Below are 27,607 nucleotides of genomic sequence, written 5' to 3' on the forward strand. Positions count from 1 at the left end.
TACCTCATAAAGCATGAGTCGAACATCAGCCTGCTGGCCTAAGCATCTCCTCAAACTATCCATGATCTCAAGGCAAAAGGTTTCATTGGCGACAGAACTGTAACGGCTATGGACATCCACATGGACCTGAAAAGAAGAGAGGCCAGTTCATGTCTATCTTACCAGAGTAAGTAGTTTCTATTAAGGGGGTAAAATGAGCTGATGTACTTGGTCAAAGAACCTTACATTTAGCTTTCCCCATATGCCAAAACCCAGGACTGAGGCAGACATTATAATCATTATTAGGCCATGATAAGTTATCACTCTTATTCTAGTTTGGACTAAGAGAATTTTCAAGCACTTAAAAAAATTAACTCTTCCTTATTCCTTAAGATTTTCCTTGGCAATGTCACCTGCTTAGGAAGGCACACAGATTATTTCATGCCTCTAGAATTCAGTAGTCATAATAAACTTGATTTTACATAAAAGGTCTAAAAGACTTCCTTACATGTCTTCAATAGCTAGAAGAATTGAGCTTTTTTTGGTTCCGTGAACTCCTGAGAGGTTTAGAGGTAGGTACTTATTTTCTTCAGATATGGACTTGACAAAGAATAACACTGCTTGTTTGAGTCATATAATAAATTCAGCCATTATAGACCAAGAACTCCTAATCCTTACTTCAGGCATCTTAGTGAGGAAGTTAATACTGACTGAGGTCAAATCCCAGTTCTACCCATTACTGGCCATATCACCTTGGGCAAGTTATTTAACCTCTCTCAATCTCAGTTTTCTTACCCTTAAATTGGGGATAATAACAATACATAAATGATACCCAGTGTTCCTAATATTTAATCTATGTCATAAACAAAAGTTTTGTATAGTTATACCAGAGCAATAAAGGATTCTTAATGAAACTAGTAAACAGATACGTCTCTTATTTACAAATCGTATATTACTGAATTTAAATGACAAAGACAATTTTATTGCTGCAAAACCTAGATTATCACATTACTGTAAAATGTTTTGTTTTCTCAGGTTATAGGTTTTAATAGATGTACAAAGTAAATAAACTATTAAAACTGGGGACAATAACAGTATTTAGCCTCAGAGAATTGCTGTGAAGATTAAATGAGAAAATAAATGTAAAGCACTTAGCATAGAGTCTAGCACAGTGCTGTCCAGTAGAAACACAATACAAATCACAAATGCAAGCCACATATATAATATTAAATTTTCTAGTAGTCAAATCAAAAAAGTAAAAAAAACTGGTGAAATTAATTTTAATATTTTATTTAACCCAACACAGCCAAAATATTATCTCAACACATAATCAAAATTAAAAATTATTAACGAGATAGTTTACATTCTTTTATCTCACACAGAGTCTTCAAAATCCAGTGTGTGTTTTACACACAGAGCAACACTCAATTTGAACTAGCGACATTTCAATCAATATTCAGTTCAACAGCCACCTTGAGGCTGGGGACTACCATATTGAAAAGCACAGTTAACACACAGCAAATTTTCCATTAAAAAGTGTTGGCTGATATCATCTCATCATCAGACTCTTAGTTTCAGGATCATTTGCACAACCAGAACAGGAGTAAAAGAAAAGAGTCTGCACATCATCAGCTCCTGCATCAGTGCACACACTACAAGCTGGTGTGAAAAAAAATCCTTACCTGGCTAATACCAATAGACTGACTGCACTGAGAAGACGACAAGCTGCCTAAAACTTTAAAGTTCTTCAGGAGCAGCAAAAACCCAGCAACTGCAGATTTTCGGGCATCAAGCTGGCTAGCTCAGGAATAGACAGAGAAGAAGTTACCAAACAGTACTGATTTCACAGGAATAGGCTTCTGGGTCAGAAAAATTCAGTTAGTTCTGTACAGGAAAGGAATATGTATAAACAATGAAGCACAGAGCAAAATAAATTGAATTTATATACTCAAAATAAGGCATTGGGGCTTCCCTGGTGGCGCAGTGGTTGAGAGTCTGCCTGCCGATGCAGGGGACACGGGTTCGTGCCCCGGTCCGGGAAGATCCCACATGCCATGGAGCGGCTGGGCCCGTGAGCCATGGGCGCTGAGCCTGCGCGTCCAGAGCCTGTGCTCCACAACGGGAGAGACCACAACAGTGACAGGCCCGCGTACCGCAAAAAAAAAAAAAAAAAGGCATCGGCTGTTCACAGCAATTAGTAGTATAGGAATTCAGCTGAATTTTGCATTATCTACTTAACCTCATGGCACTATCTATACTTTCTTCTATCCTGCTGACAAGTCTATGAGGGAAATGAGAACAAGAGTGCTGAAAGGCTCTACAATGGGTTGATAACTCAAATGTAAGTACTAAATATAGCAAAGGAAATTGTTGATTTTCTCTGAGTTTAAAGGAGCACTTCCTTTCTTCATAGAGGAGTGCAGTGCTTGGTGCCTTATAAACCCTCCATGCAGAAAAATGATACACTCATCTCACTGAGGCTCAATGATTAGTTCATGTTATAGATGCTACAATATACAACCTTGGCCTATCAGACATGCTTTTGGGTAAGGAGTAACAACAAACTGTTAATTCTAGAATAGGGATAAATAGCATATGGCTACTTACTAGTTGCTCCTCTGAATATCCATGAGTGTATTATAATATGGCCAATGTGATATTAATTTGGTATCTTATCCTTAAAGTAACAAATGCTTCCCACATATTACCCATCTCATAGTATCTTTAGGAGATGGTATTATCATCTCTAAGTTTGGGTTAGGAATTTGCATGACTGCTGTGAATAGGCTGTACTAGAGATGACTGCAGAGAGGACTCTAAGTAACATTAGAAAGCATCACTTCCTCAGATCTCATGGGAGGCTACATACCTGGCAAACATAGCTTTCCGAAGGACAAGTATCAAGGAGTCTCTTATTGACAAGCTGACTTTTAGAAGGGGCTGAAAGAGGAAGAATCAGTAGGTAAAAACAGCAATTTGTTTATTAGCCTTAGCACATTTCTACTCAATACTGTTACCATTTGGCTTTTATAAGAAAGTTTGGCTCTGTTTTATAAACAAGTTGCATTGTTTATTACACTTAGTAATAAGGACAATTTTATATTTTGAAATGCTAAATTGAAACTAGTTGTGAATACCTTTAAACCTATTGTCCTCAATAAATAATTTCCTAAGAGCCTTTCAATTACTTCACTAACTTGAAACTGAATCAAAGGAGAGAGAATAGCACTATGAAGAGGGGGTAAACTTGGAAAACAGACTCTATTTTAATAGAAAGTTTTATGTTCTAGAATCAAGGAAAACAGTATTTCTTACACGTATATGTGTAAGAAATACATCAGACCTCCACTCAGCAGTTCAACCTCAGTTGTGGTGAGCTCTTTACGAGTCAAGACTTACCTGCACTGCCTTCATCAGCCCTTGTACGGTTTGAAGGGGCAGAAAGGACAAATAGTCAAAAGTTTCTGTGACTTTAGAAGAACAACTTTGAAGAACTAAGGGTGAATACATGATGATATCTGAAAGCAGGTCTGAAAAACAGAATCTATAATCAGTTGCCTCAAATAACTAAAAACGTTTCAAATAAAAGGAACATAAAATGGAGAAAGAAATGGTAAAAAGTTTTTTGTTTCTTTCTCTAAGTACACTCTAACATTGATACTGATTCTATGTATTAAGACTTTAAGGTCAATGTAACCAGGATACTTGTAAAATTTCTTCTGGTGATAGTATAAGACTACAAAAATTAAACTGTCTAAAAGAAAGGAAGAAACCCATTATACTGCCTGAATAAGTAGCACACATTGTCTTCATATTTCCAAACTGAAATAAATAAATAAATATTTATGAATTTCTATTATGTGCAAGCGTAATAATATGGTCCTATAAGGAATATTCAAAAGCACAAAACCTGGTCTCTCTTCCTTCAAGAATGTTAATTTAGCTGGAAGTGAAGAAAAAAATATTTTAAAAGAATGAAAGAAGTAATAGAATGATACCAAAAATCTAATAATTCCAAACATTGTTTATTGTCTAGCAAATGGTAAAGAGAGAGTTTAAACAGGAGCGCAAAGGAAGAGATCATTATGAGATGGTGTGCTTTAGGAGAGCAAAGAGAAGAAGGAATTTAAGCTGGATTCTAAAAGATGGGTAACATTTAGATGCACAAAGAACTGGAAAGAACTATTATATTTAAAGGGAAAAGTACGAGTAAAAGTACAGGAAAGGCAAGTGTAAGACATATTCAGAGGATGGTGGGGAAATCTGTGGAGATAGGGTGAAGCATTCAGAAAAGTAAATAATGGAAGTTAGTGCTGGAAAGGTAGGTGGGATCAAATTGTCAAGGACTTTTTTTGGCAGTGGCACGTGGCTTCTGGGATCTTAGTTCTGCGACCAGGGATCAAACCCAGGCCCATGGCAGTGAAAGCACTGAGTGCTAACCACTGGACTGCCAGAGAATTCCATCAAGGACTTTAAATACCAGGATAAAGAGCTGGTAATTTATGAAAGGAGGTATTAGTGAGTTTTGAATGACAGAGTGGTATTTTAGGAATACTGATCTGGCGGCAATTTGCAGGCAGAATCGCTGCAGAGAAAAAAGAAAGCAGGGAAACCAGCTAGGAAGCTGTGGTAGTAGTCTAAATGCAAGGTTATAAGACTGGGAATTAGGCAATGGGTGTATGTGTGTGGGGGAGGGTATAAAAAAGAAGAAAGAGGTAACAGTATGAGGGAAAGAATGAAAGAACTTAGGTACCAAGTGTATTTGAGAAGATTAAAAGGAATTCTAGCCTCTGAGACTCAGAGCCGTGTTTCAGATAACAGAAATAGGGACAACGGAAAGGGGAATTTGTTTGAAGGCAACAGTATTGCATTTGAAATAAAAGGAAAAAAAATACTAAATGGAAATATCCAGCAGGAATGAAGTCATTGAAGCACTGAACTAAGGAAAGAGGAGTCTTGACATAAAGATTTGGGAGCCATGCCCACAAAAGACCCCACCAAAATAACTGAAATCATGAGAAGGGGTATGATATCTGCAAGTAAGATAATGTATAAAAAGAGGGACAGACACTGCCCACCAGGATGGAGTAAGAGTAACCAGATTTATCTTCCCACTTTAAACATCTACAAGAAAATAAGCCAAATTACATGAAACAACAATTTTCAGACACCAGACAAGAAGCAGTACAGACAATGATCCCTGAGAGAAGGGAAATAAATGAGGAGAGGCTTATAATAATTGCCCCATCTTACTGCCTGGAGGGTTTCTAGGCAGTAGCACAGAGAGGGGAAACTCAGAATCCAGCGGTCTTCCTGAGTTACAGAGACAGAGTTGACAATTCAGGAAAGCTAAGGCAGCTAGAATTCATAGGGCAGAGTACCAGAAAGGAAAGAGCTGCATGGAAAGAGGGCCCTGGAGATGTGCAGGTAGCTCCCCTTGTATGTTAGCTGCATGCTAGTCAGTGCATCTGTATGAAAAAACAATCTAAGTCAGGGAAAAAATCACAGGCAAGCAGTAGGCAAATCCATTCTCAGAGGTCATAAAGGACAGGAAATAGTTTATATTCACAACATCCACAGTGGAGACACCTCATAATATACAAGGAGCATTGCTTTAATTGTAGCGCCAAGTTGGCCCTAGATTAAAGGCTATCTGGTCTTATATAACACAACATAAGAATAATCATAAAAAGGATTAAATGCTTTCCAAGAAACTTAAAGCTCAATAATATTCAAAGGAAAAAAAAATCCAGCAAATTAACAATGTGAAGTTCACAGTGTCTGCCATCCAATCAAAATTATTCATCAGGCAAAGAAGCAGGAAAACACAACTCATGACGACGAGGAAATAAATCAATAAAAACAGATCAGAAATTACACAATGATAACAGTTAGTAGACAAGGACATTAAAAGAACTAAAATAAATATATGTTCAAGAAGGTAAGGGAAGGGAATTCCCTGGTGGTCCAGTGGTTAGGGCTTGGTGCTCTCACTGCCAGGGACCCAGGTTTGATCCCTGGTTGGGGAACTAAGATCCTGCAAGAAGATGTGGCACAGCAAAAAAAAAATAGGTCAGGGAAGCATGTTTTAAAAAAAAAGACAGGGAAGATACGGAAGACATAAATCAAACATCTAAAAATAAAAATTTTAATGGATAAGATCACTGCAGAAGATTTGGGAATCTGAATTTACAGCAATAAAAACTATCTAAAATGAAACACAAAGTAAAAAAGACTAAAGAGGGCTTCCCTGGTGGCGCAGTGGTTGAGAGTCCGCCTGACGATGCAGGGGACACGGGTTCGTGCTCCGGTCCAGGAAGATCCCACATGCCATGGAGCAGCTGGGCCCGTGAGCCACGGCCGCTGAGCCTGCGCGTCCAGAGCCTGTGCTCCGCAACGGGAGAGGCCACAACAGTGAGAGGCCCGCGTACCGCAAAAAAAAAAAAAAAAAAAAAAAACACTAAAGAAAGGATATCCATGAGCTGTGTAACAACTTACAGCCACTTAACATATGTGTAACTGGAATCGCAGAGACCGTGTGCGTGTGTGTGCGCGCGCACGCGCGTGCACCAGTGAGGAAGATGACAGAAAAAAATTTTTGAAGAGATAATACCTGAAGAATTTTCAAACTTGATGAAAACCATAATCTTACAGATCCAAGCAGCTTAACAAACCTCAGTCACGAGAAACATGAAGGAAACAACACTAAAGCACATCATAATTAAATTGCTTAAAACCACTGATAAAAGAAGAAATCTAAAAATAAAAAAGACATTATAAAGAGAAGAAAAAAGAGAATGAAAGCAGACTTTTCATTGGAAATGATGAAAGCCAAAACTCAGTAGAGCAATATCTTTAAAGCACTAAAAGAAAAAAGTCAATCTAGAATTCCATACCCAATGAAAATGTCTTTTAAGAAGTAACATGAAATGAAGACTTTTTTTGATACACAAAAGAATTCATCGTCAGCAGATGAGCAGTATAAGAAAAGAAAAGGCAGTCCTTCAGACAGAAAGAAAGTGATACTAGATAGAAATCTGGATTTACACAAAGGAAAAAGCACCAGAAATGGTAAACACATGGGTAAAAATTAAAAGACTTATTAAAAAATTCTTAAAAAGATAAATGTTTAAAGCTAAATTAGGGCTTAACTGGTGGTACAGTGGTTAAGAATCTGCCTGCCAATGCGGGGTACATGGGTTCAAGCCCTGGTCCGGGAAGATCCCCCATGCCGAGGAGCAACAAAGCCCATGTAAAACAACTACAGAGCCTATGCTCTAGAGTCTGTGAGCCATAACTACTGAGCCCGTGTGCCACAACAACTGAAGCCCACACGCCCTAGAGCCCATGCTCTGCAACAAGAGAAGCCACCGCAATGAGAAGCCCGAGCACCACAACAAAGAGTAGCCCCCACTCGCCGCAACTAGAGAAAGCCTGTGCACAGCAACAAAGACTCAACGCAGCCAAAGATAAAAAAAATAAAAATAAAAACAAGCTAAATTAACAACAATGTAGATATAATTCAATATACTGACAGAGAAGTAAAATGCATGAGAACGCACAAAAGCTACTGGAGTAGGGGTAAAAAATGGAAGTATACTGTTGTAATGCTCTTATACTATATGTAAAGAGGTATGCTACTACTTGAAGGTAGACTATAATAAGTTAAAGATGTATATCATAAACCCTAAAGCAACCCAGAAGAAAATAAAACAAGAGATATAACTAATCAAATTAGCAAGATAAAACGGAATCATTAAAAACCAAAAAACCTCAATTGAAGAGAAGGGAGGAGGCTTCCCTGGTGGTGCAGTGGTTGAGAGTCCGCTTGCCGATGCAGGGGACGCGGGTTCGTGCCCTGGTCCAGGAAGATCCCACATGCCGCGGAGCGGCTAGGCCCGTGGGTCATGGCCGCTGGGCCTGTGCATCTGGAGCCTGTGCTCCGCAACGAGAGAGGCCACAACAGTGAGAGGCCCGTGTACCGCAAAAAAAAAAGAGAGAAGGGAGAGGAGAAAAAAGGGAACAAAAAACAGACAAAGTAGAAAACAAATAGCCGGATGTTAATCACATTAAATGTAGATGGCCTGCCCTGATTAAAAGTCAGAGACTGTCAAATTGGATAAAAAGAAGTAAAACACAATTGTATGTTGTCTATAATAAAACGCAAGTTAACTATATAAGGACAGAAATAAGTTAAATCTAAAAAGATGGAAAAAATATACCATGTTAACACTGATAAAAAGAAAGCTGCAGAGGTTATATTAATATCAAAGTAGACTTCAGAGTAAATAATATTGCCAGGAACAAAAAGGTCATTTCATAACAATTAATGGATCCATTAACCAAGAGGACATAACAATCCTTAATGTTTATGCCCTATAATAGAGTTTTAAAATTCCTGAAGCAAAAACTGATAGAACTGAAAGGCACAGTCATTTCTATAAATACAAAGTCAGAGATTTCAACACCCCTCTCTTAATAGTTAACAGAATAAGTAGACAGAAAATCAGTAAGGACACAGGAGACTTGAATAATCTGAATTCAGTGATTTATAGAAAACTACCTAATAATAGAATACATATTATTTTCAATAGCATGGAGAACATTTATCAAAATGAACCATATTCTGAGAATAAAACAAGTCTCAATAAATTTTTTAAAATTCGCATCATACAAAGTATGTTTTATAACCACAAATTAGAAATCAATAACAGAAAACCTGGAAAATCTACAAATACTTGAAAACTAAACAACACACTTCTGAATAACCCACTAGTTAAAGAACAAATCACAAAAGAAATTAAAAGTATTTGGAACGGAATGAAAATAAAAAACAAAATTTATGGGATGCAGCTAAAGCAACGTTTAGAAGGAAATTTATAGTTTAAAGCTTGTATTGAAAAAAAAGAGAAAGGTCTCAAATTAATGACATACACTTTTAATCAAAAGAAGCACAGACTGACCCAAAGTAGCAGTAAAAACAAAACAAAAAAGAGCACATATCAATAAAACTGAAAACAGAAAAACAACAGAGAAACTCAATGAAACCAAAAGCTGGTTCTTGGAGAAAAATCAATAAAATTGATAAACCTCTTGCTAGACTAATCAGGAAAAAGAGAAAAGATGCAAATTATGGCTTTTAGGAGTCAGAAAGGGCAAATCAATATAGATCCTACAGACATTAAATGGAATACTCGGAACAACTTCATGACAATAAATTTGATAACTTAAGATGAAATGGTCAAATTCCTTGAAAGACACAAACTACCAAAGTTCACCCAGAAGATTCAGATAACATGACTAGCCCTACTTCTATTAAAAGAATGGATTTTGTAGTTAAAACCCTTCACACAAACAAAAGGAAACTTCAATCATCAGGAAGGAAAAAAATAGCAATATCAATATCTAGGTAAATATAACAGACCAGAAGTTGGCACACTTTTTCTGTAAAGGGCCAGACAATAACTATTTTAGGCTTAATGGGTCAAGTGAGATAGATATATATATCACGAGTTGGTATATGTATGTATGTGTGTGTGTATATATATATATATATACACCAACTCAACTCCGCTGGTAAAGTATAAAAGCAAGATAGACAACACATAAATGACTGAGCATGTCTGTATTCCAATACTACTATACTTTATGAACTCTAAAGTCTAAAATTTTCATGTATCATGATATATTCTTCTTTTGATGTTTTTCAATCACTTAAAAGAGCAAAATGAACCCAAAGCAAGCAAAAGGAAGGAAATAATAAAAAGCAGAATTTGGTGAAATTGAAAAAAAAAAAAAAAAAAGAGAGAAAATTCAAACTAAAATCTCATTCTTTCAAAGATTAGTAAAACTGGCAAGCTTCTAAGCCAGACTGGTAAAGAAAAAAAGAAAAAAGACATATCACTGATATCAAGAACGTCTAGATTTGGAGATGACGTGATTTCTATGTAGAAAATCCTAAGGAATTGCCAAAAAGCGACTAGAACTAATAAGTGGGTTTATCATGGTTGCAGGATATAAGGTCAATATTAAAAAAGCAACTATTTCTACACAACAGCAATCAACAATCAGAAATGGAAAATTTTAAAAATAGTATTTACAATAGTGTCAAAAAAATGAAATAGGGATCAACTGACAAAAGATATGCAAGATCCACGCACTGAAAACTACAAAACATTGATGAAAGAAATTGAAGTAAATAAACGGAGAGATACATTGTGTTCGTGGGTTAGAAGACTCAATAGTGCTAAGATGCCAGTTCTCTCCCCAATTAATCCATACATTTGAGGCAATCTCCATCAAAACTTGAGACCTTTTATAAAAATTGACAAACTGATTAGAATATTTATTTGGAAATGCAAAGGACCTAGAATAGACAAAAGTTAAAAGACTTACACTATTGCTTTTAAGACACATCATGACGCTATAGCAATCAAGACATAACACACACATAGCTCACTGGAATAGAACAGATTCCTAAAATAGACTCACACATGTATGGTTAGTTGATTTCAATAAAGATGTCATGGTACCTCAATGAAGAAAAGATAATCTTTTCAAAAAATTGTGTTGGAACAACTGGATAGCCTTAAGCAAAAAGATGAACCCTGTTATGTCACATCCTATACAAAATTTAACAAAAATGGATCACAGATCTAAGTATAAGAGCTGAAACTGTAAGGCTTCTAGTAGAAAATATAGGAGAAAATCTTAGTGACCTTGGGTTTGGCAAAGATTTTTTTTAATACATGACATAAAAAGCAGGAACTATACAAAACTGATGAACTGGTAACTGATAAATTAAAAATGTTGGTTCTTCAAATGACACTGTTACAAATATTAAAAGTCAAACCACAGACCAGGAGAAAATATCTGCAAAACATATATCTGACAAAGGACTTGTATTTAGAATATATAAATAACTCTTACAACTCAGTAATAAAAAAGGAAACAACTCAATTTTTTTAAATGGACAAAAGACCTGAACAGACATTTAACCAAAGAAAATATAGAAATGACAAATAAGCATGGCAAATGTTCAATATATCATTAGGCATTGAGGAAATGCAAACAAAAACACAATTAGAATGAGTAAAATTAAAAAGACTGATCATACCAAGAGTTGGTCACAATGTGGAGCAACTAGAAACACTGCTTATAGGAATGTAAAATGGTACGACTGTGGAAAATAGTCTGGCAGTAAAGCCTACACCTACCATATGGTGTACCCATTCCACTATAACATGTTTCCATACAAAAATGAAAGCATACATCCTCAGAAAGACTTATACATTAATGTTCATAGCAGCTTTATTCGCGATAGCCCCAAACTAGAAACAACCTAAAAACCTGCACACAGGTGAATGGATAAATTGTGGTTATATCCGTATTAGGGAATACTAACAATAAAAAGGAAATCAATTATTGATACGTGTGACAACTACAGAAAAATCTCAAAAGAATTATGCTGAGTGAAAGCCAGACCAAAAAGAAAGGAAAAAAAAAAAGGAGTACACACTGTAGGATTCCATTTACATAAAATTTTTTAAATTTATAGTGACAGAAAGCAGACCAGACTAGAGATGAGAGATGGGAAGGTCGAGAGGGATGCAGGAACAAATTACAAAGAGGCACCAGGAAACATCTGTGGGTGATAGATATGTTCATTTGGACTATGGTGATACTTTCTGTTTCGCTGGTGTATACGTATGTCAAAAGTTATCAAACTGTTATACTTTAAATATGTGAACATTGTTGTACCTCAATTATACTTCAGTAAAGCTGTAAAGAAAGAAAAAAAGTAGAATGAACTGTCAAGTACAGAGCTTTGGAGAACCCTGACATTTAAGGATAGAAGAAAGAAAAGGAATCACTAAAGAAGAAAAAGAAACTGATCATAGGCAGGATAAGATGCAAATTATTACAGTTATCAACTTCAGGGGAGTTGTAAACAGTGTAGAATGACAAAGAAATTAAGAAAGTCGGTGATTAAGAAAAGACCAGTGGATTTAGACATTAGGATATACGTATTAAAAGAGCAAAACATTCAGAGGTCACCAAAGAGACCAGTACTGAAGTCAGAATGTCAAGGGTTAGGGCTTCCCTGGTGGCACAGTGGTTGAGAGTCCGCCTGCCAATGCAGGGGACACGGGTTCGTGCCCGGTCCGGGAAGGTCCCACGTGCCGTGGAGCGGCTGGGCCCATGAGCCATGGCCGCTGAGCCTGCACATCCGGAGCCTGTGCTCCGCAACGGGAGAGACCACAGCAGTGAGAGGCCCGCGTACCGCCAAAAAAAACCACAAAAAAAACAAAAAACGAATGTCAAGGGTTAAGAGAACGGGAGGTCAGTGAGTGACAGCAGAAGGACAGCACTCACCTGAGAAGTATTCAAACAAAAAAGAGAGAAAGTTGATGCAAGACAGAAGTTTCACTCATTAGTTATATGCTCTTTTCCTTCTTGACAATATAAATGCATTTATGTTTTACTGGCATCATAATCAAAGATGTCATTAAAGATGTCAATCTACTGTATCATTACATTTTTTTTCCAGGACCAAAAGCATTATGACATTTAAATAAAAATGTTCCTGACAACTTTATCCACCCTTCCAAAGTTCAATACCTATGAAATGAGTGATGGGGGAGGATCCTCTGGTAACAACCCTGTTGAGGACCTGCTCCAGAATTTCTTGTCTGATCATCTCATGGATCTAAAAAGAACAGAAGAACCAATAAAATATTCCTTGGTGACCTTCAGCTTACAATTATATCAATGCATGTTAGGCAGATTAAAGAATAGTTTGAATATGGGTAAAACTGGACTGTTTATTTCAAAGACAAATATAATGTGAATCATCTGGAAAGAATCACTCAATTCTACCCTCATTCTGTGCTCAGACAATTCATTAGCAGGGCAAACTTTTATTAGCCTAAAAGAGAAATCATATGAAAGTACTGCTACACATAAGGTCCAGCATCAAACAGGAATAATTCTACCTAGGTATCTATTACATGCCAACGTCCATATTCCTGACAGTATGCACAACTTTTATTTTAAAATTTAAAAGCCCACGAAAATTTCTGAAAACCTACAAAATCTTCACCAAGCCCTTCCTCAGTTTCTACAAGCAGAGCAACTGCCTAAAAAACAACCTGTTTTGAATTTTTACTTGAATTTTAGTTAAATTTCATACCTGAACTCGATAACTTTGGGATACAGACTAATTACTTTCAGACCCTGGACTAATAATTTGATTATTAGTAAATTCTATGTTCTATAGATACCTTGGCAAAGCCAACATCTGTGTGAAATCAAGTGGAACCTTCTTAGTTTTAAAAAAGATTAATTTAAAAACAAAAACCATTTTCTTATTCTAAGAATGTTTTTAATCAGATTATGGTTAAGGAGAGTCATATGTATCTAATACACAACTCTCAAGGACTATTATATGGCATTCACTTCATAGTTCTGGATCAGAACATCAGATTTACATTTAAATTGGCCTCCAAATAACATTTTTAGCAGATACTTTTGTTGTGTAGATACAGTGAACAACTGAATGTAAAGAAGATGTCTTAGGAGAAACCACTAGCAAAGCAAATTTGTTTAGTCTCAGATATGATCTTTTTTGAACTTGAAATGCATTTTTGAAAGCTATTTCAGAAATTAAGATTGAGATGATAGCCATAATATGGTAATGAATTAAAAGAGTGTAAATTCCCCAATTTGGTTCTTCAAAAAACAATGAACCAATAAGCATGATTCTTCAAGCTTGATGTTCTACAGCAACCTAAAAGATTATTTTTTGTATAAGGGAATTTTAAAAACCCAGAAATGATTTACTGCTAGAGGAAGAAGAGGAAATCATGAGGAAGTTAACTTATATTCAAACTTCTAAAACATGGTCAGGAAGAACAGAAATTAGAATAAATGAAAATCTCATATAAATAAAGAGTGAGAAAGTAAGTATTCCATCAAACTGGGTCTATAATGTTTCCATTACTATCCCAATCTCTGTTCTGGGAAACTGCTACATACTCAAATTGCCCTGTCCCCCAGACTCCCAAGTTAATGCCCTATTTATTAGGGAATGGTTGCTAAACTAGAGTCTCACCTTGAAAGTTTCCAACAGGATATTAGCTCCCAGCTTACATGCATGCTGGTTTGGCATTCTAGAAAGACCTGAGCTGGCTTCAATAGTTTTTCCATCAAGAATCTTCTTTGGCCCATAGGAATCCATTAGAATGAAGCCAAGTTCTACCAGGCCCTGAGTAACATGATCCCAACTGTGAACACTGCAAGAAAACAAAGTTTAGTTAAGAAGAAAAACTTAGTAAAATACCTTACCTCTATATTCTCTGCCACGTTACATATTTCCCAAACTTGACCTGGATAACCAACACTCCACATCAATTCTGGATTTCTTAATGAACAGTAATGGGAATGGTAGGCAAGCAATCTCTACCGACAGAACACCGAGAAAATCCAAAAACTACAGAACATTAAAAAACATATGAGGCAGGGCAGTACTCTGAGAGGATGACAACATGCTGGAGGATTAAGTCAATGCCACACCTAGAAGATTAGCCCTTGGTACACCCTACCACTATCCTCAAGTCACAGAGGCAGAATGTGTTAAAAGATACAGCACTCTCAGACAAACTAATGGGGAATATCAAAAACGATAATAAGGAGATAAGCAATAACCACCAAATACAAGAAAACAGTATCACCACGAAAGAGAAGCACCAAACTCAATGAAGACAACTAATCGCTAAGGGAAAAGGTTAATGGAACAAAGAGAAGATTTTAAAAGTCTAATGAATATCCTCAGAGAAATAAGAAAGAATATTATAGAATGAAACAAAAAATGAACTGTTATGAAAATAGAACCAATTAGAAATATTGGAAATAGAAAACATGACGGATAGAGTGAAAAAAATCAATAAATGGACCTAAGAATAAAATGGGCAGAGCTGAAGAAATAATTATTGAGAAGAGCGAACTAAGGAATTTTTGTTGAACTTGACACAAAAAGACAAAAATATAAAAAACGTGAAAGAAAAATTAAGAGATACAGCACACAGATCAAGAAATTCCAACAGTTAATAAGAGAGAAAAAGGGGAGACGGTACTCAAAGAAAATAGAAGAAAATCATTACAGAGTTTAGGAAAGACATGACTCCTTACAGTGAGAGGGCACACCAATTATCAAACAGAAATGAATTTAAAAGGAACTTACATAAACACAAATTGTGTTAAATTTCAGAAGATCAAGGATAAAAATAAAGTCTTAAAAGTTCCCATGAAGAAAAATAACAGATTATCTAAAATAATACAAGAATCAGATAACCATCAGACTTTTCATCAGCAATTCTAGATGCAAAAAGACAACGTGAAACTGATTATAAACTCAGAATTTTAAACCTCGTCCAACTATTACTGTTCAAGTGGAAGAGCAAAACAAAGACATTTTCAGATATGAAAAGTTTACTATCCACAAACCATATCAGAAAGGATTACTGCAAAAAATATATACTTATGGCATATTTCCAAGTGAAAAGTATGAGGTTCAAAAGATAGATGTAAACAAAGAAACCAGTAAAATTATGAAGTCTAAATAAGTATAGTCTGTTAATAATCTTAACAAGAATGAAGTGGAGAAATGTGTGCTGTGGGCTAAAGTTACCATCTTGGAGGGAGGAGACAGTTGTAGTCGGTTTGCTACAAAATGTTTATCTGTAACATGAAAGAGCTCATACATGATTGGTAAACAGGGGAGGTAAGTATAACCTGGAAGTTGTATTGGTTCACAGGTGATTTTTTTTCCTAGTACATTAATGTTCTGCACCTCTAAGTATCTGCAGGTAAACACAAAGTATGTCAATAGAGCTAAATATAGCAAACCATGGAGACAAACCACAGACAAAGCATGACACAGTAAAGACCGTTATAACAGCTAACGTATATTCTGAAATACAACATTAAACATGAAAGTAACAACCAGGATGGTTACCAGTTTTTTCAATTTGATTTAAAATGGATTTGCCTAAAACTGCTAATTTAATTGTCTAAAACTGCTAATTCAATTCCATCCATCAGTCCCAAACTCCAACAGTTAAAGTAAATAAAACTCGGTTTTCTACTCACCTAAAAAGCCAATGAAGACTCAGGCCAATAGAGTAGTAATAGCATTAAAGGAAATAGCATGAAAGGAGCAAAGGTACCTACTTCAGTTTTGTATCCTTGCTATCAAGGTGGCCAAGAGCTCAGCCCTTGGGATTCAAGGATCTTCTGATCTTAACACTAAATACCCTATGAACCTTATGGTTCATGAACTTACCTATTCTTTACCACTTCCAAGATCATGGTTGAAACACAACATCTATGAGGAACTAGATTCTGAAGAAATTTTGAGCCTTGGAGAAGCTGAAGATCCTTAAAGCTTTTTATAACCAAAGACTTTAAAAGGTCAAATACCTAATATAATGAAAGAAATAGGAAAATGAAGCAAAAAATGATAGCCCATACTATAGAATCTTAACCCTGTAACTGTTCCTACTTGCTGCCATACACTCATATCCCTATGACAACTGTTTCACTGATGAGTATGATACAAAAATTATGACTTTCAGTGGGAACTTAAAAGAGCTGAAGACAGGTCTTCCTTGAGAGGAAAAGGGCTAAAAATCAATATTACCCACAACCAGAGAAACACATATGAGAAAAAAGGGTAAAGGATTTTGTATTTTCATTCTTTCAAATAACAGATTCTCATTAACTTCAAGTTGATCAGGGACAGTTTCTTAGAAAGCTACAACATAATACAACTGCAATGAATACCCAGCTAAACCTCCCATTCTTGCTACTTGGACTGTGTGATGTTTCCACTCTTATTCCCATCTCACCACCTGGCTTACCACACAATAGGAAGTGGAGGTATAAACCAAGTATCTGAAGAAGTCTTCAAGCAGCCCACAGAGAACAGTGTGGGCCTACATTCTTATAGGGGAATATGCCGCTGGTAGGGTGGGAGTGGAATTGTTTAGGAAAAGATAATTTTAAAAAAACAGACTATTGTACACTTTATCAACTACAGAAGGAACCAAAAAGTCATTCATAAATACCTGTTCCTCAAATCTTTGTATTCTTGTTACAGAGAGGAAGAGGGCAATGCTGAAAGGACATATATCACTACCGAAATCTCCTTGCTGTCCTGCCTAGAACAGATAAATCAAAAAGGAGTCATAACTTACATCTGAAAAGTATAACATATCCTATAAAAACAAGTCCTTAGATGGATCAGAAACCTAAATATAAGAGCTAAAACTATAAAACTTTTAAAAGGAAACACAGTAGGAAATCTTCAAGACTTTGGATTAAAGATTTCTTAGATACAATAACAAAAACATAATTTATATAAGAAAAAAACTGATAAATTGGATCTCATTAAAAATCAAAACTTTTGTGCTTCAAAAGACACCATTAAGAAAATGAAACAAGCCACAGACTGAAAAAAATATTTGCTAATTACATACATGATAAAGGACTTGTACCCATGATATACAAAGCATTCTTAAAACTCTTTAAGTCACAATCAAAAAATGGGCAAAAGATCTGAAAAGACATTTCATCAAAGATATCAGAACAACTAAATAAGCACATGAAAAGATGTTTGGTTATCATCAGTCACTAAGGAATTGCAAAGTAAAACCTCTATGAGATACTGTTTCACAGCTATTAGAATAGGTATATTAAAAAAAAAAAAAAAAAAGACAGTAACAAATGTTGGCCAGGATGTGGATAAACAGGAGCCCTCATACAGTGCTGACGGATATGTAAAATGATGTAGCCACTTTGGAGAACAATTTGGTAGTTTCTTTAAATTATAAACATATGGGACTTCCCCAGTGGTCCAGTGATTAAGACTCCGTGCTTCCACTGCAGGGGGCGCAGGTTCGATCCCTGGTCAGGGAACTATGATCCCACATGCCACACGGCATGGCCAAGAAAAAAAGAAAAACACTTTATATATATATATATATATATATATATATATATATATATATATAAGAGAGAGAGAGAGAGAGAGATAAATGTATTACATAACCCAGAAATTCCACTTGTAGGTATCTACCCAAGAGAAATGAAAACATATGTCCACACAAAGACATGCATGTGAATGTTCACAACAGCATTATTCATAATAGCCAAAAAGTAAAAACTCAAATGTCCATCAACTGGTGAACAGCTAAACAATGGATATGTCTATACAATGGAATACTATTTAACAATAAAAAGGGATGAAATACTTGTAAGTGCTACAACATGGATAAACCTCGAAAATTATGCTAAATGAAAGAAGCCATACACAAAAGATTACATATTGTATGATTCTATTTATATGAAATCAGGAAAGGTAAATCTATAGAAACAGGCATGAAGAATCTTACAAGGTGATGAAAATGTTCTAAAACTGAATTATGATGATGGTTGCACAATTAGGTAAACTTATGAAAAATCAATGAATTACACACTTAAAATGGGTGTATTTTTTTTTTCTTTTTTTTTTGGCTGTGTTGGGTCTTCGTTGCTGTGCGTGGGCTTTCTCTAGTTGCAGTGAGCGGGGGCTACTCTTTGTTGCGGTGCGTGGGCTTCTCATCGTCCTGGCTTCTCTTGTTGTGCAGCACGGGCTCTAAGCGCGCAGGCTTCAGTAGTTGTGGCACGTGGGCTCAGCAGTTGTGGCTTGCAGGCTCTAGAGCTCAGGCTCAGTAGTTGTGGCGCACGGGCTTAGTTGCTCCACGGCATGTGGGATCTTCCTGGGCCAGGGCTTGAACCCATGTCCCTTGCATTGGCAGGCAGATTCTTAACCACTGTGCCACCAGGGAAGCCCCAAATGGGTGTATTTTATGTTATGTAAATTGTACCTCAATAAAGCTTAAAAAATAGATCTTTAAGCCCTGAAAGAAATGACAAGAAACAAAAGAAAAAAAGGAATACAGCTTCCCTGGTGGAGCAGTGGTTAACAATCCTCCTGCCAATGCAGGGGACACAGGTTTGATCCCTGGCCCAGGAAGATTCCACATGCTGCAGAGCAACTAAGCCCGTGCATCACAACTACTGAGTCTGCGTGCCACAAATACTGAAGCTCGCACGCCTAGAGCCTGTGCTCCGCAGCAAGAGAAGCCACAACAATGGGAAGCCCATGCACTGCTATGAAGAGTAGCCCTGGCTCGCCGACTAGAGAAAGGCTGTGCACAGCAATGAAGACCCAACACAGCCAAAAATAAAAACAAATAAATTAATCAATTAAAAAAAAGAAAAAAAGGAATAAATATAAAATCAAAGATGAATAAAACAGAAAACCAACAAACAAATATAAAACAGTCGATAAAGCTGGTTCTTTGAAAAGATCAATAATATAGTTACTGTAAACCTAAATAAAAAGAAGAGTGAACAGATACAGAGACGACAAAGGAGCTTTAAAGGCTAGTTCCCACATCATGGTCTTTAAATATCCTTTCCTACAAAAGGGACCCAAGGCTCCTTAGAGAAATCAGGATGGGGTACGGAAAGTACAAGTGTGTCTTGGATAGCTTATGCCACAGAAGTGCTCAAAGACTAATGGGGCCATGTTAGAAGGACACATAAGCCTACCTCAAGGATCCAATTAGCCAAATATGGGTCACTTTGGGTACTGCATACGAGCAGATTGAATTTTAAAAGGTTCATTGGCTGCATAACAATATCCAAAAAAATGGGAGGTGGCTCTTTTCACAGAAGAAAACCAGCTAATAATGTAGAAGAAATGACAGAATTAAAATTTTCTAATCTTAATTCTACCATTTTGCAACTCTGAGTATAATTAGTGATTTAGGCCAAGAATCATCAGTAGACGGGAAAACAAAATCCACTGTGTGAAAGGTTGCTGAGGAAAAGAATTTCCGCATGCCTCGAATTATGATCCCATGGATTACTTTCTAATTACAAAAGGAAACATATACCTTTGCAAATGAAGAAAACTGATGGTCATTGTCTTGATCAAATGATTTGGCTAAGACTGCCTGATACTATGAGCCTTCTGACATAATGCAATAGAATAGTGGTTGGCAAACTACAGCCTCTGGGACAAATCTAGCCCATCACCTATTCTTGTACAGCCCATGAGCTAAGACTGATTTTCACTTTTTTAATTGTTGAGGGGAAAAAAAAAAAAAATCAAAGGAAGAATAATATTCTGTGACACACGAAAATTAAATAAAATTCAAATTGCAGTGCCCATGTAGTTTCATTGGCACACAGCCACAGTCATTCATTTATGTGTTGTTTCTGGCTGCGTTCTTGCTACAACAGTAGGGCCGAGTAGCACTGACAGAGACCGTATCACCTGCACAGCCTAAAATAGTTAGTGTCTGTCCCTTTAGAGAAAGTTTGCTGACCTCAACAAGAGAAAGTATACAACACCACATATGACATATTCTTGCCAAAAATGTTTAACTTGAATCTAATCATGAGGAAAAAGACAAATCTGACAATGAGAGACACAAGAAAACTGGGCTGGATGCTTCAAAAAACTCAATGAAAAGGTATCAATCCTTATTCTTAGAAGACATCTGTGATAGTATTCAGGCATTGAAGGGTCATGATTTCTTCTTTTAAATGGTTCAGAAAAAAATCTATACTTGTGAGAAAGTGAGATAAGGTAAATGTAGCAAAATACTTAAAAAGAGTTCAAAACATTTCTAATTTTTATCTTACTACTTCACAAATATTTAATGATGAATGACTTAGCTTCACAAAACCCCACAATATATTACTAGAAATAGGCAATTTCCCCAATTCACAAATACGGAAACAGAGGTCAAGACTGAAGCTCATAGAATAATGGAGTTAAGGTTAAATTTTGAGTTTCCTGCTGAACAGTCTTCACCCTTTTTTTTCTTTTTAAACACTAAAACACTTAAGGTATGGTTTTAAAACAGAACTTGCTTAAGAATGTAGTGATATCACATATCTTCCACTTTCAAAGTAAAAAAAAAGAGATCCTCTAGACCCAGGGTAGTTCTACAATATTTCTATGTATTTGTTTCCTGTCATTAACCAGCATAAGAGAGGCCTGAGTTCAAACATCCCTGTTTCATAAAGAGATCCTGGATCTCCTTAAGAGTGTGGGGCTACCTTCAGGAGTTTCAGTAGTTCTCTGCCTAGTTCACAGTCCAACTTGATGGCAAACACAATGTGTAGAATAATGGTGCCTTCCACGTGACGAAGTTCACCTGATGGTACAGTAACAAAATCCAACAGCCTAAAAGATTCAACAGAACGGTATGAGCTATAGTTTGGGAAAGAGACAACAGTGCATATGCTCTTATGAACAAACAGAAAAACTCAAGCTGAACTAATATGATCACTGGAGGCAGGCACAAAGTACAAAATCTACTGTCTCATTCTCTGATCCTTTTTACAAAACTTCTTGAAAGAACTGTCTATAGTCATTATTTCCACTTCTTTACCTCTTCCCAGTTCAATTCAATTCAATTAGGCTTCTGTCCCCTCCCTAACCTCCCTTCCAATGCTATTTGTAGCCCTTGCAAGAATAATCAAATGACCTCTACACTGTCAAAACCAATAACCAAATTTCATCTTAATTAAAGCCTCAGCAGATTTGACACAGTTGACCCCTTCTTTCTTGAAACATTTTCTTCTCTTAGCTTCTGAGGCATTGTCACTGGCCTCTTAATTATTTGTGCTGGCTCATCCTCCCTTTAAATGGTGAATGCCTCTGAGCTCAGTCTTGGGTTTCTTTCTCTTCTCTTCACGATTTCCCTAGGTGACCCTATCCAGTCTGAAGGCTTTAGTCCTTTCCAATCTGTATCTCCTGTCCTGACCTCTAAAACCCCAGACTGCCTGCTCAACACCTCCATATGGGATACTAATATACATCTCAAACTTACATGGTCAAAACTGAGCTTATTTCCCCCTAAACTTGCTTTTTGTCAGTCTTTCCTAACTCAGTATACAAGACCACCTTCTAATCAATTGCTCAAGCCAAATAACTAAAAGTTATTCCAGATTAGAAGCAGTAGGCTGAAACAGGATTAAAAGCACGAACTCTGCAGCCAAACTGCTTGAATTCAAATCCCAGGTCCACCAATTTATCGCTACATAACCCTTGGAAATTCCTTAATTTCTCTGTGCCTTGGTTTCTATATGCATAAAACAGAGGCAAAAGAGAGTTGCTGTAAGGTTTAAAGTGCTTAGAACATCACCTGGCACAGAACAAGCACTCTGTTAAGTATCTGTTTCAAAAAACATCCTCTTTTTCAGTCACATCATGCTGTGTCCTGCCTTTGCACTAACTGTTCCACCAACTGAGAATGTGCTTTTTCCTGATCTATATATTGTGGCTCTTATCATTTAGGCTTCAGTTAAAATAACACCTTCTCAGAGAAGTTTTCCCTAACCACTCAACCTAAAGTAGCTATGCTGTCACTGTCACATCATCCATTTGAAATATATGCATAACACTTTTCACTCTAATATTTTTGTTATTTATTTATTTTCTTTTCTCTTCTCGTTGAAATATCTCCATGAGAGCAGGAACCTTGTCTGACTGGTTCATCACTGTAGTCCTAGGGCCAAATAGTTTCCGGCACAAAGTAAACACTTAAATAGCTTTTAAGCTTGCAACTTACAGAATAATTATTGCTGTTTTCCTGGAAAGATTAAAATGAAAGCGTTGAAGAGACTGCATTATTCTTTTAATTTTATTACTGAGCAGCTAAGGGGACTAGGGAAATTCTGTGAAGTGAAGGTATGGACTGAACAGTTAGATAACAATAAGATGAATTTGGAAAAATGATTTTATTTCTATACTGTGATACTCACTCATCACCACTCTGTTCCTCACTGTGCTGCGTATCTAGCCTGTTGAAGAAAGCTATGATTCCTTCCAAAACCTTCTTCCGGCTTCCCTGAAAAAAATACAAAATAAATAAGGTCTCTCCATAAAGGGCAAGTTGAACTTAAAGTTCTTTTCAGCTTGAAGGATTTTCAAGTATGAATTGAAATAAATTATAACCTAGAGTCACACTAAGAATTTATAGAACACTTTCATGTTGAAATTGAGTTTGAAATACATCTTAATATCAGATTTTAAGGGGCCTATAGTCCACCCTTTCTGAAATCTTTATCCCTTTTACTACCACACACACACAAAATGTGGTACTACAAGAGATAATGTATGTTTACGTTGGCTGAGGACCATGACCTTTTTACTAGATCAAATCATCATACATGAAATAAAAGCATCTATGCCCTAGTATATAAAACAAGAGTATGAATAAGCTGAATGGTACTAACTGGTCATTTCACCAGAGTTAAAAAAAAGCAAATTTTTCATTTATACCTTTGAGGAGAGAACCAGAAGCTGATAGACCAAGGGTGGTATTTCTTGAAGATTCAATTTGGAGAACATCGTCAACACTTTTTCCACCACAGTTTCCACCTCTTCTGCAGTCAGAGGGACATCCCTGTGGATCAAAGATTCTAAAGATCAGAGCCTAATTTGGGAGATATTAGAATACTATAACTACCTCTTTTGATTTTTCTCTAATGCAGAACCTTAAAGGGGACCAATAACCTTACCTAAGCAAAGTTATCTTGGGAAAAAAAATCATAAAGTTATACTTAAAATAAGAAATCAAAGTAAAAAAGAGTGGGGGTAAATTCTGTAACAGAAAACAGATGTACCGATACTCTTATTTAGGGAACAGTGGTATTTGACCTTGCTACATTTCAGTTTCTAGTAGGTAAGTTCTCATAGCAGGATATAAAAAGAAAAGGGAATGATGATGCTTACTTGAACATGGAGGTGAGTTGGATTACATATTGATGATCCCATCTGATTAAAGAAATTGACAAAGGAAGTTTATGTCATTTAAACTTATTTACATATTACTTTGTAAAATTAGTAAGGAGGAAAAAATTAGGGCCATTTCAAGTTTGATTTGGTACCACTGGGAAACAAGATCAAAGAAATGACATTTAAAACAATGAAATAACAGCTTTTAACCTATCAGACTGGCAAAATCAAACTCTGATGATATTCAGTGCTGGTGAGATTTTGGGAAACAAGTACTTAACATACCGTTTTAGGGGATGTACACTGATATAATCCTTCTGGGAAGACAAGTTGGCAATACTACTTATCAACTTTAAAAATGCACATAACCAAAGACCCACCCAACTTACTATTAGAAATATATCCCATGTACATGCTTATAAAAGGTCACCTAGACATATAAGGATGTTAATTCCAACACTTTTTATAATAGCAAAAAACCAAATATTATTTATCGGCAAAAAACAAATAATCTAACAATTGGACACTAGCCAAATATTATAACAGAATACTATGGAACTATTAAAAAGAATGATGTAAAGTGGTATATGCTGACATGAACAGATGTGTTAAATGAAAAATCAAAGGTATATTACAATGTAATGAATAAACTCTTTTGTGTAATTAAAAACAAATAAATGGATAAATATACGTGTGCTGATTCATTCCTAAAATTATTTCTGTAAGGGACTTCCCTGGTGGCGCAGAGGTTAGGAATCCGCCCGCCAATGCAGGGGACATGGGTTCGAGCCCTGGTCCAGGAAGATCCCACATGCTGCAGAGCAACTAAGCCCGTGTGCCACAACTCCTGAGCCTGTGCTCTAGAGCCTGCGAGCCACAACTACTGAAGCCTGCGTGCCTAGAGCCCTTGCTCCGCAACAAGAGAAGCCACCGCAATGAGAAGCCCGCACACCGCAACAAAGAGTAGCCCCTGCTCACCACAACTAGAGAAAGCCCACACACAGCAACGAAGACCCAATGTAGCCAAAAATAATTAATTAAAAAAATATATATATATTAAGGATTTCTTACTAGTAAGAATTTTTCATCTTTGATGTCTTTATATACTTCATTTTTAATGGCTATAAGTTACATGGAATGGATCTACCTTAACTTATTGATGCATAGCTTACATACCATAACTTACATATCTCCATTATTGTATGCTTAAGTTGGTCACAAATTTCTGTGTTGAAATGTTCATGTATGAAGATTTTCTTATATGTTGCAATTTCTCCTTAGGGTAGATTCTCATATTTCTGGTTTAAAGATACAACATCACTTATACATCTCACTCCCTCAAAAAAATATAAAAGATAGTGGTAGGGTGACTTTCCAGCCTTAAGGACCTTGGGACTCCAAATACTGCTATAGGGATAAACTGCTGTGTTAAGATGGAGAGTCAAGTAAATAGAAACTATATGTATAGTCTTAGAACAGAGAATACAGTAAATAATCTCTCTCAAAAATTCATCACAGACTAAATGGTTTTATAGTGGTAGACCATAAACCAAAATGGACTAAAAACTTGAGTGGTATAAATTCCTAAAATAAATGATAATTCTTTTTTTGGTCACTTGTAGTCCTGCGAAAGTTCTACACATTAATAAGAAAGACTCACCTGCCAGAACAGAGGGTGTTAATCAACTGCTTCTTACATTCTTCCCCACTTAGTTCACCTAGAAATGCAAAATACACTGAGGAATAAATTTAATTCAGTGAAGACAGTAAAAGCCACTAAGATTGGAAGAAAATTACCTTTTCCATAAGCTAGATTTTCCTTTTTGGTAGCAAGGGCAGTGAAAATGATGGGTAATAGCTCCAAAGATTTTCCATTCGTTAGGTTGCCCTGTTTGACAGCATCAACAAACTCACTGGCTAATTCAACCAATAATGCTCCTGGAAAATTGTGAACCTAAAAGTTGATGGGATTAAGAAAATGTTAAGCAGAAATCTAAATGTTTGATATCTCTGTCTAAGAAATACTCTTTTGCTGAATTAATAGAACTGGCATTGAAACCTAGAACTGGTCCTATAAGTGATTCAGGGAATCATTCTGCTCTGGTATAAACATAATTGTAAAGGATTTCATAGATCAGGATCTTCCACCAGTTCCCTGATGTTTTCAAATACGCCAACTCTTCAAAGAGATACATGTCCATGATACCAGAAATGTAACGTAAACATCTAAATGGTTTATGGCTCTTCCATCAACTATTTTGTTTTATAACAGTAGTTCTTATTCATAAACAGGAGCTATGGTAGGTTTGGCACACTTAAGTTTTCCCTCCCTCAACAAACTACAAACCCCCCAAAATCCACCCAAAACCAAAAAAGTTTTTGTTTTCCATCTCACCTCCAGCATTAGTAATCCTATGATTTCAGATGCTACTTCTTTCTGCAAATCCCCTGATTCCAACAATTGGACACAACAACTGTATATCTTAAGTCTCCTAAGAGCTCCAGCTTCTTCAGAACACGGGAAACCTTATTGTTTTAAACAGGTGGTACAGAAACAAAGAAAGAAAAAAGGCAGAATTCTTACAAGGTTGAAGGGTAAACAGGAAAAACAAACAGCTTTGTAGTTGAATATAGAAACAGAATTATCAAACTGCTTATTACTATGGTGTCTAGAACAGCAATATTTAGGAGCTTTGAAAAAGTATTTAATTTAGACAGAAAACTGAAACATTACCTTTTCTACTTCCACCCATGTCATTAATTTTTTAAATAATTTTATAGTGCAGAAGAAGGAACACCTTCTAATATACTTTAGAGCTTTTCTGGGATCCAGTAACCCAAATTAAGTGCCTTTAACATACTTCACTTCAAAACATCATCACTGATTGATGTCAGCAGGAATGTAGAGTAATAAAGACCTTGGAAAATGCTGTCCTCCATAAAAGCAACTAGAACACTAACAAAAATAGTGAAAACCAACTTGTTCAGGATTCTGGAAATTAACCAGACTTGCAACAATCCAGGGAGAGTTTATTTAAGATAAACAGCTGAATCTAAGTGAGAATAGCAAGCTCTGTTGTGTTTCAACATGCCCTCATTCCACCTCCTAACCCCTACCCCCCACCAGTCCAGTAGTCTTTAAAACCAACAGTTCACACTCACGGTACAAGCCACCAGTCTAGCAGCCTCTGGAGGGGACAGAATATGATTGGAGTTCCACCAAAGCCCAATTCCCAGATAACTGTCATTATTTGACCTGTCTGGCTATTCCTTAGAAATTTTCACTCTCAAGACTTGTCTTTACTTGACCTGACTTAGAACTCGCCCAGTGCAATCTTTTACCAGGGGCATTTGTCTAAACCAGTTGCAAGTGATTACTTTTTCAGCTGCCTGGATAGCAATAACAGTTGGGCATGCAACAAGCTGACCAAAGAACGTAAAATATAAGCCTGGAGAAAGGTGCAGAGGGGACTCTGAAACATTCTGACATATTCCTAGGAACCTAGGAAGCCATGAAAATACTTAGGGTTGTGCACATGGGAAGGGCTGTGTGTATGGCCAGGCAACACCCAAGAGGACCCTAATCTCTCACCTCTGGATGATCCTGAGGCTCTACACAAGCAGAAGGGCTAAGGAGGAGTTATAAGCTACCTGCCTGAGAACTGAAGGTGTGCATCTGACATGCACAGGGTCCCTCAGCAAAGGCTGGGAAACTCACTGGTTCCAGGCATTTTAAAGGAAATCCTTGCCAAATCATTAGCTGAC

General features: G+C 36.5%; 1 protein-coding gene across 6 annotated transcripts in view; it reads right to left on the reverse strand.

Annotated features, from left to right (window-relative positions):
* FANCI (FA complementation group I) overlaps positions 1-27,607 on the reverse strand; it is a 79,375-nt gene that overhangs the window by 33,476 nt on the left and 18,292 nt on the right. For all 6 annotated transcript variants that reach the window (XR_016392008.1, XR_016392009.1, XM_022564061.3 and 3 more), the window contains 15 exons: positions 26,238-26,368; positions 25,640-25,796; positions 25,503-25,560; positions 23,840-23,881; positions 23,387-23,510; positions 22,867-22,952; positions 21,157-21,283; positions 17,106-17,198; positions 16,322-16,458; positions 14,093-14,273; positions 12,601-12,688; positions 3,379-3,509; positions 2,849-2,919; positions 1,662-1,776; positions 4-126 (listed from right to left, as the gene is read on the reverse strand). Coding sequence is in view for 4 of the 6 variants with exons in the window: in XM_022564061.3 (XP_022419769.1) it covers positions 4-126; positions 1,662-1,776; positions 2,849-2,919; positions 3,379-3,509; positions 12,601-12,688; positions 14,093-14,273; positions 16,322-16,458; positions 17,106-17,198; positions 21,157-21,283; positions 22,867-22,952; positions 23,387-23,510; positions 23,840-23,881; positions 25,503-25,560; positions 25,640-25,796; positions 26,238-26,368 (1,664 nt within the window). In the remaining 2 variants the exon portion in view is untranslated. The remainder of the gene's footprint in view (positions 1-3; positions 127-1,661; positions 1,777-2,848; positions 2,920-3,378; positions 3,510-12,600; positions 12,689-14,092; positions 14,274-16,321; positions 16,459-17,105; positions 17,199-21,156; positions 21,284-22,866; positions 22,953-23,386; positions 23,511-23,839; positions 23,882-25,502; positions 25,561-25,639; positions 25,797-26,237; positions 26,369-27,607) is intronic.

Source organism: Delphinapterus leucas, chromosome 2, assembly GCF_059928025.1.
Source record: "Delphinapterus leucas isolate spDelLeu-1000000601 "Yukka" chromosome 2, BTC_Dleu_Yukka2, whole genome shotgun sequence".
Classification (NCBI taxonomy): Eukaryota; Metazoa; Chordata; class Mammalia; order Artiodactyla; family Monodontidae; genus Delphinapterus; species Delphinapterus leucas.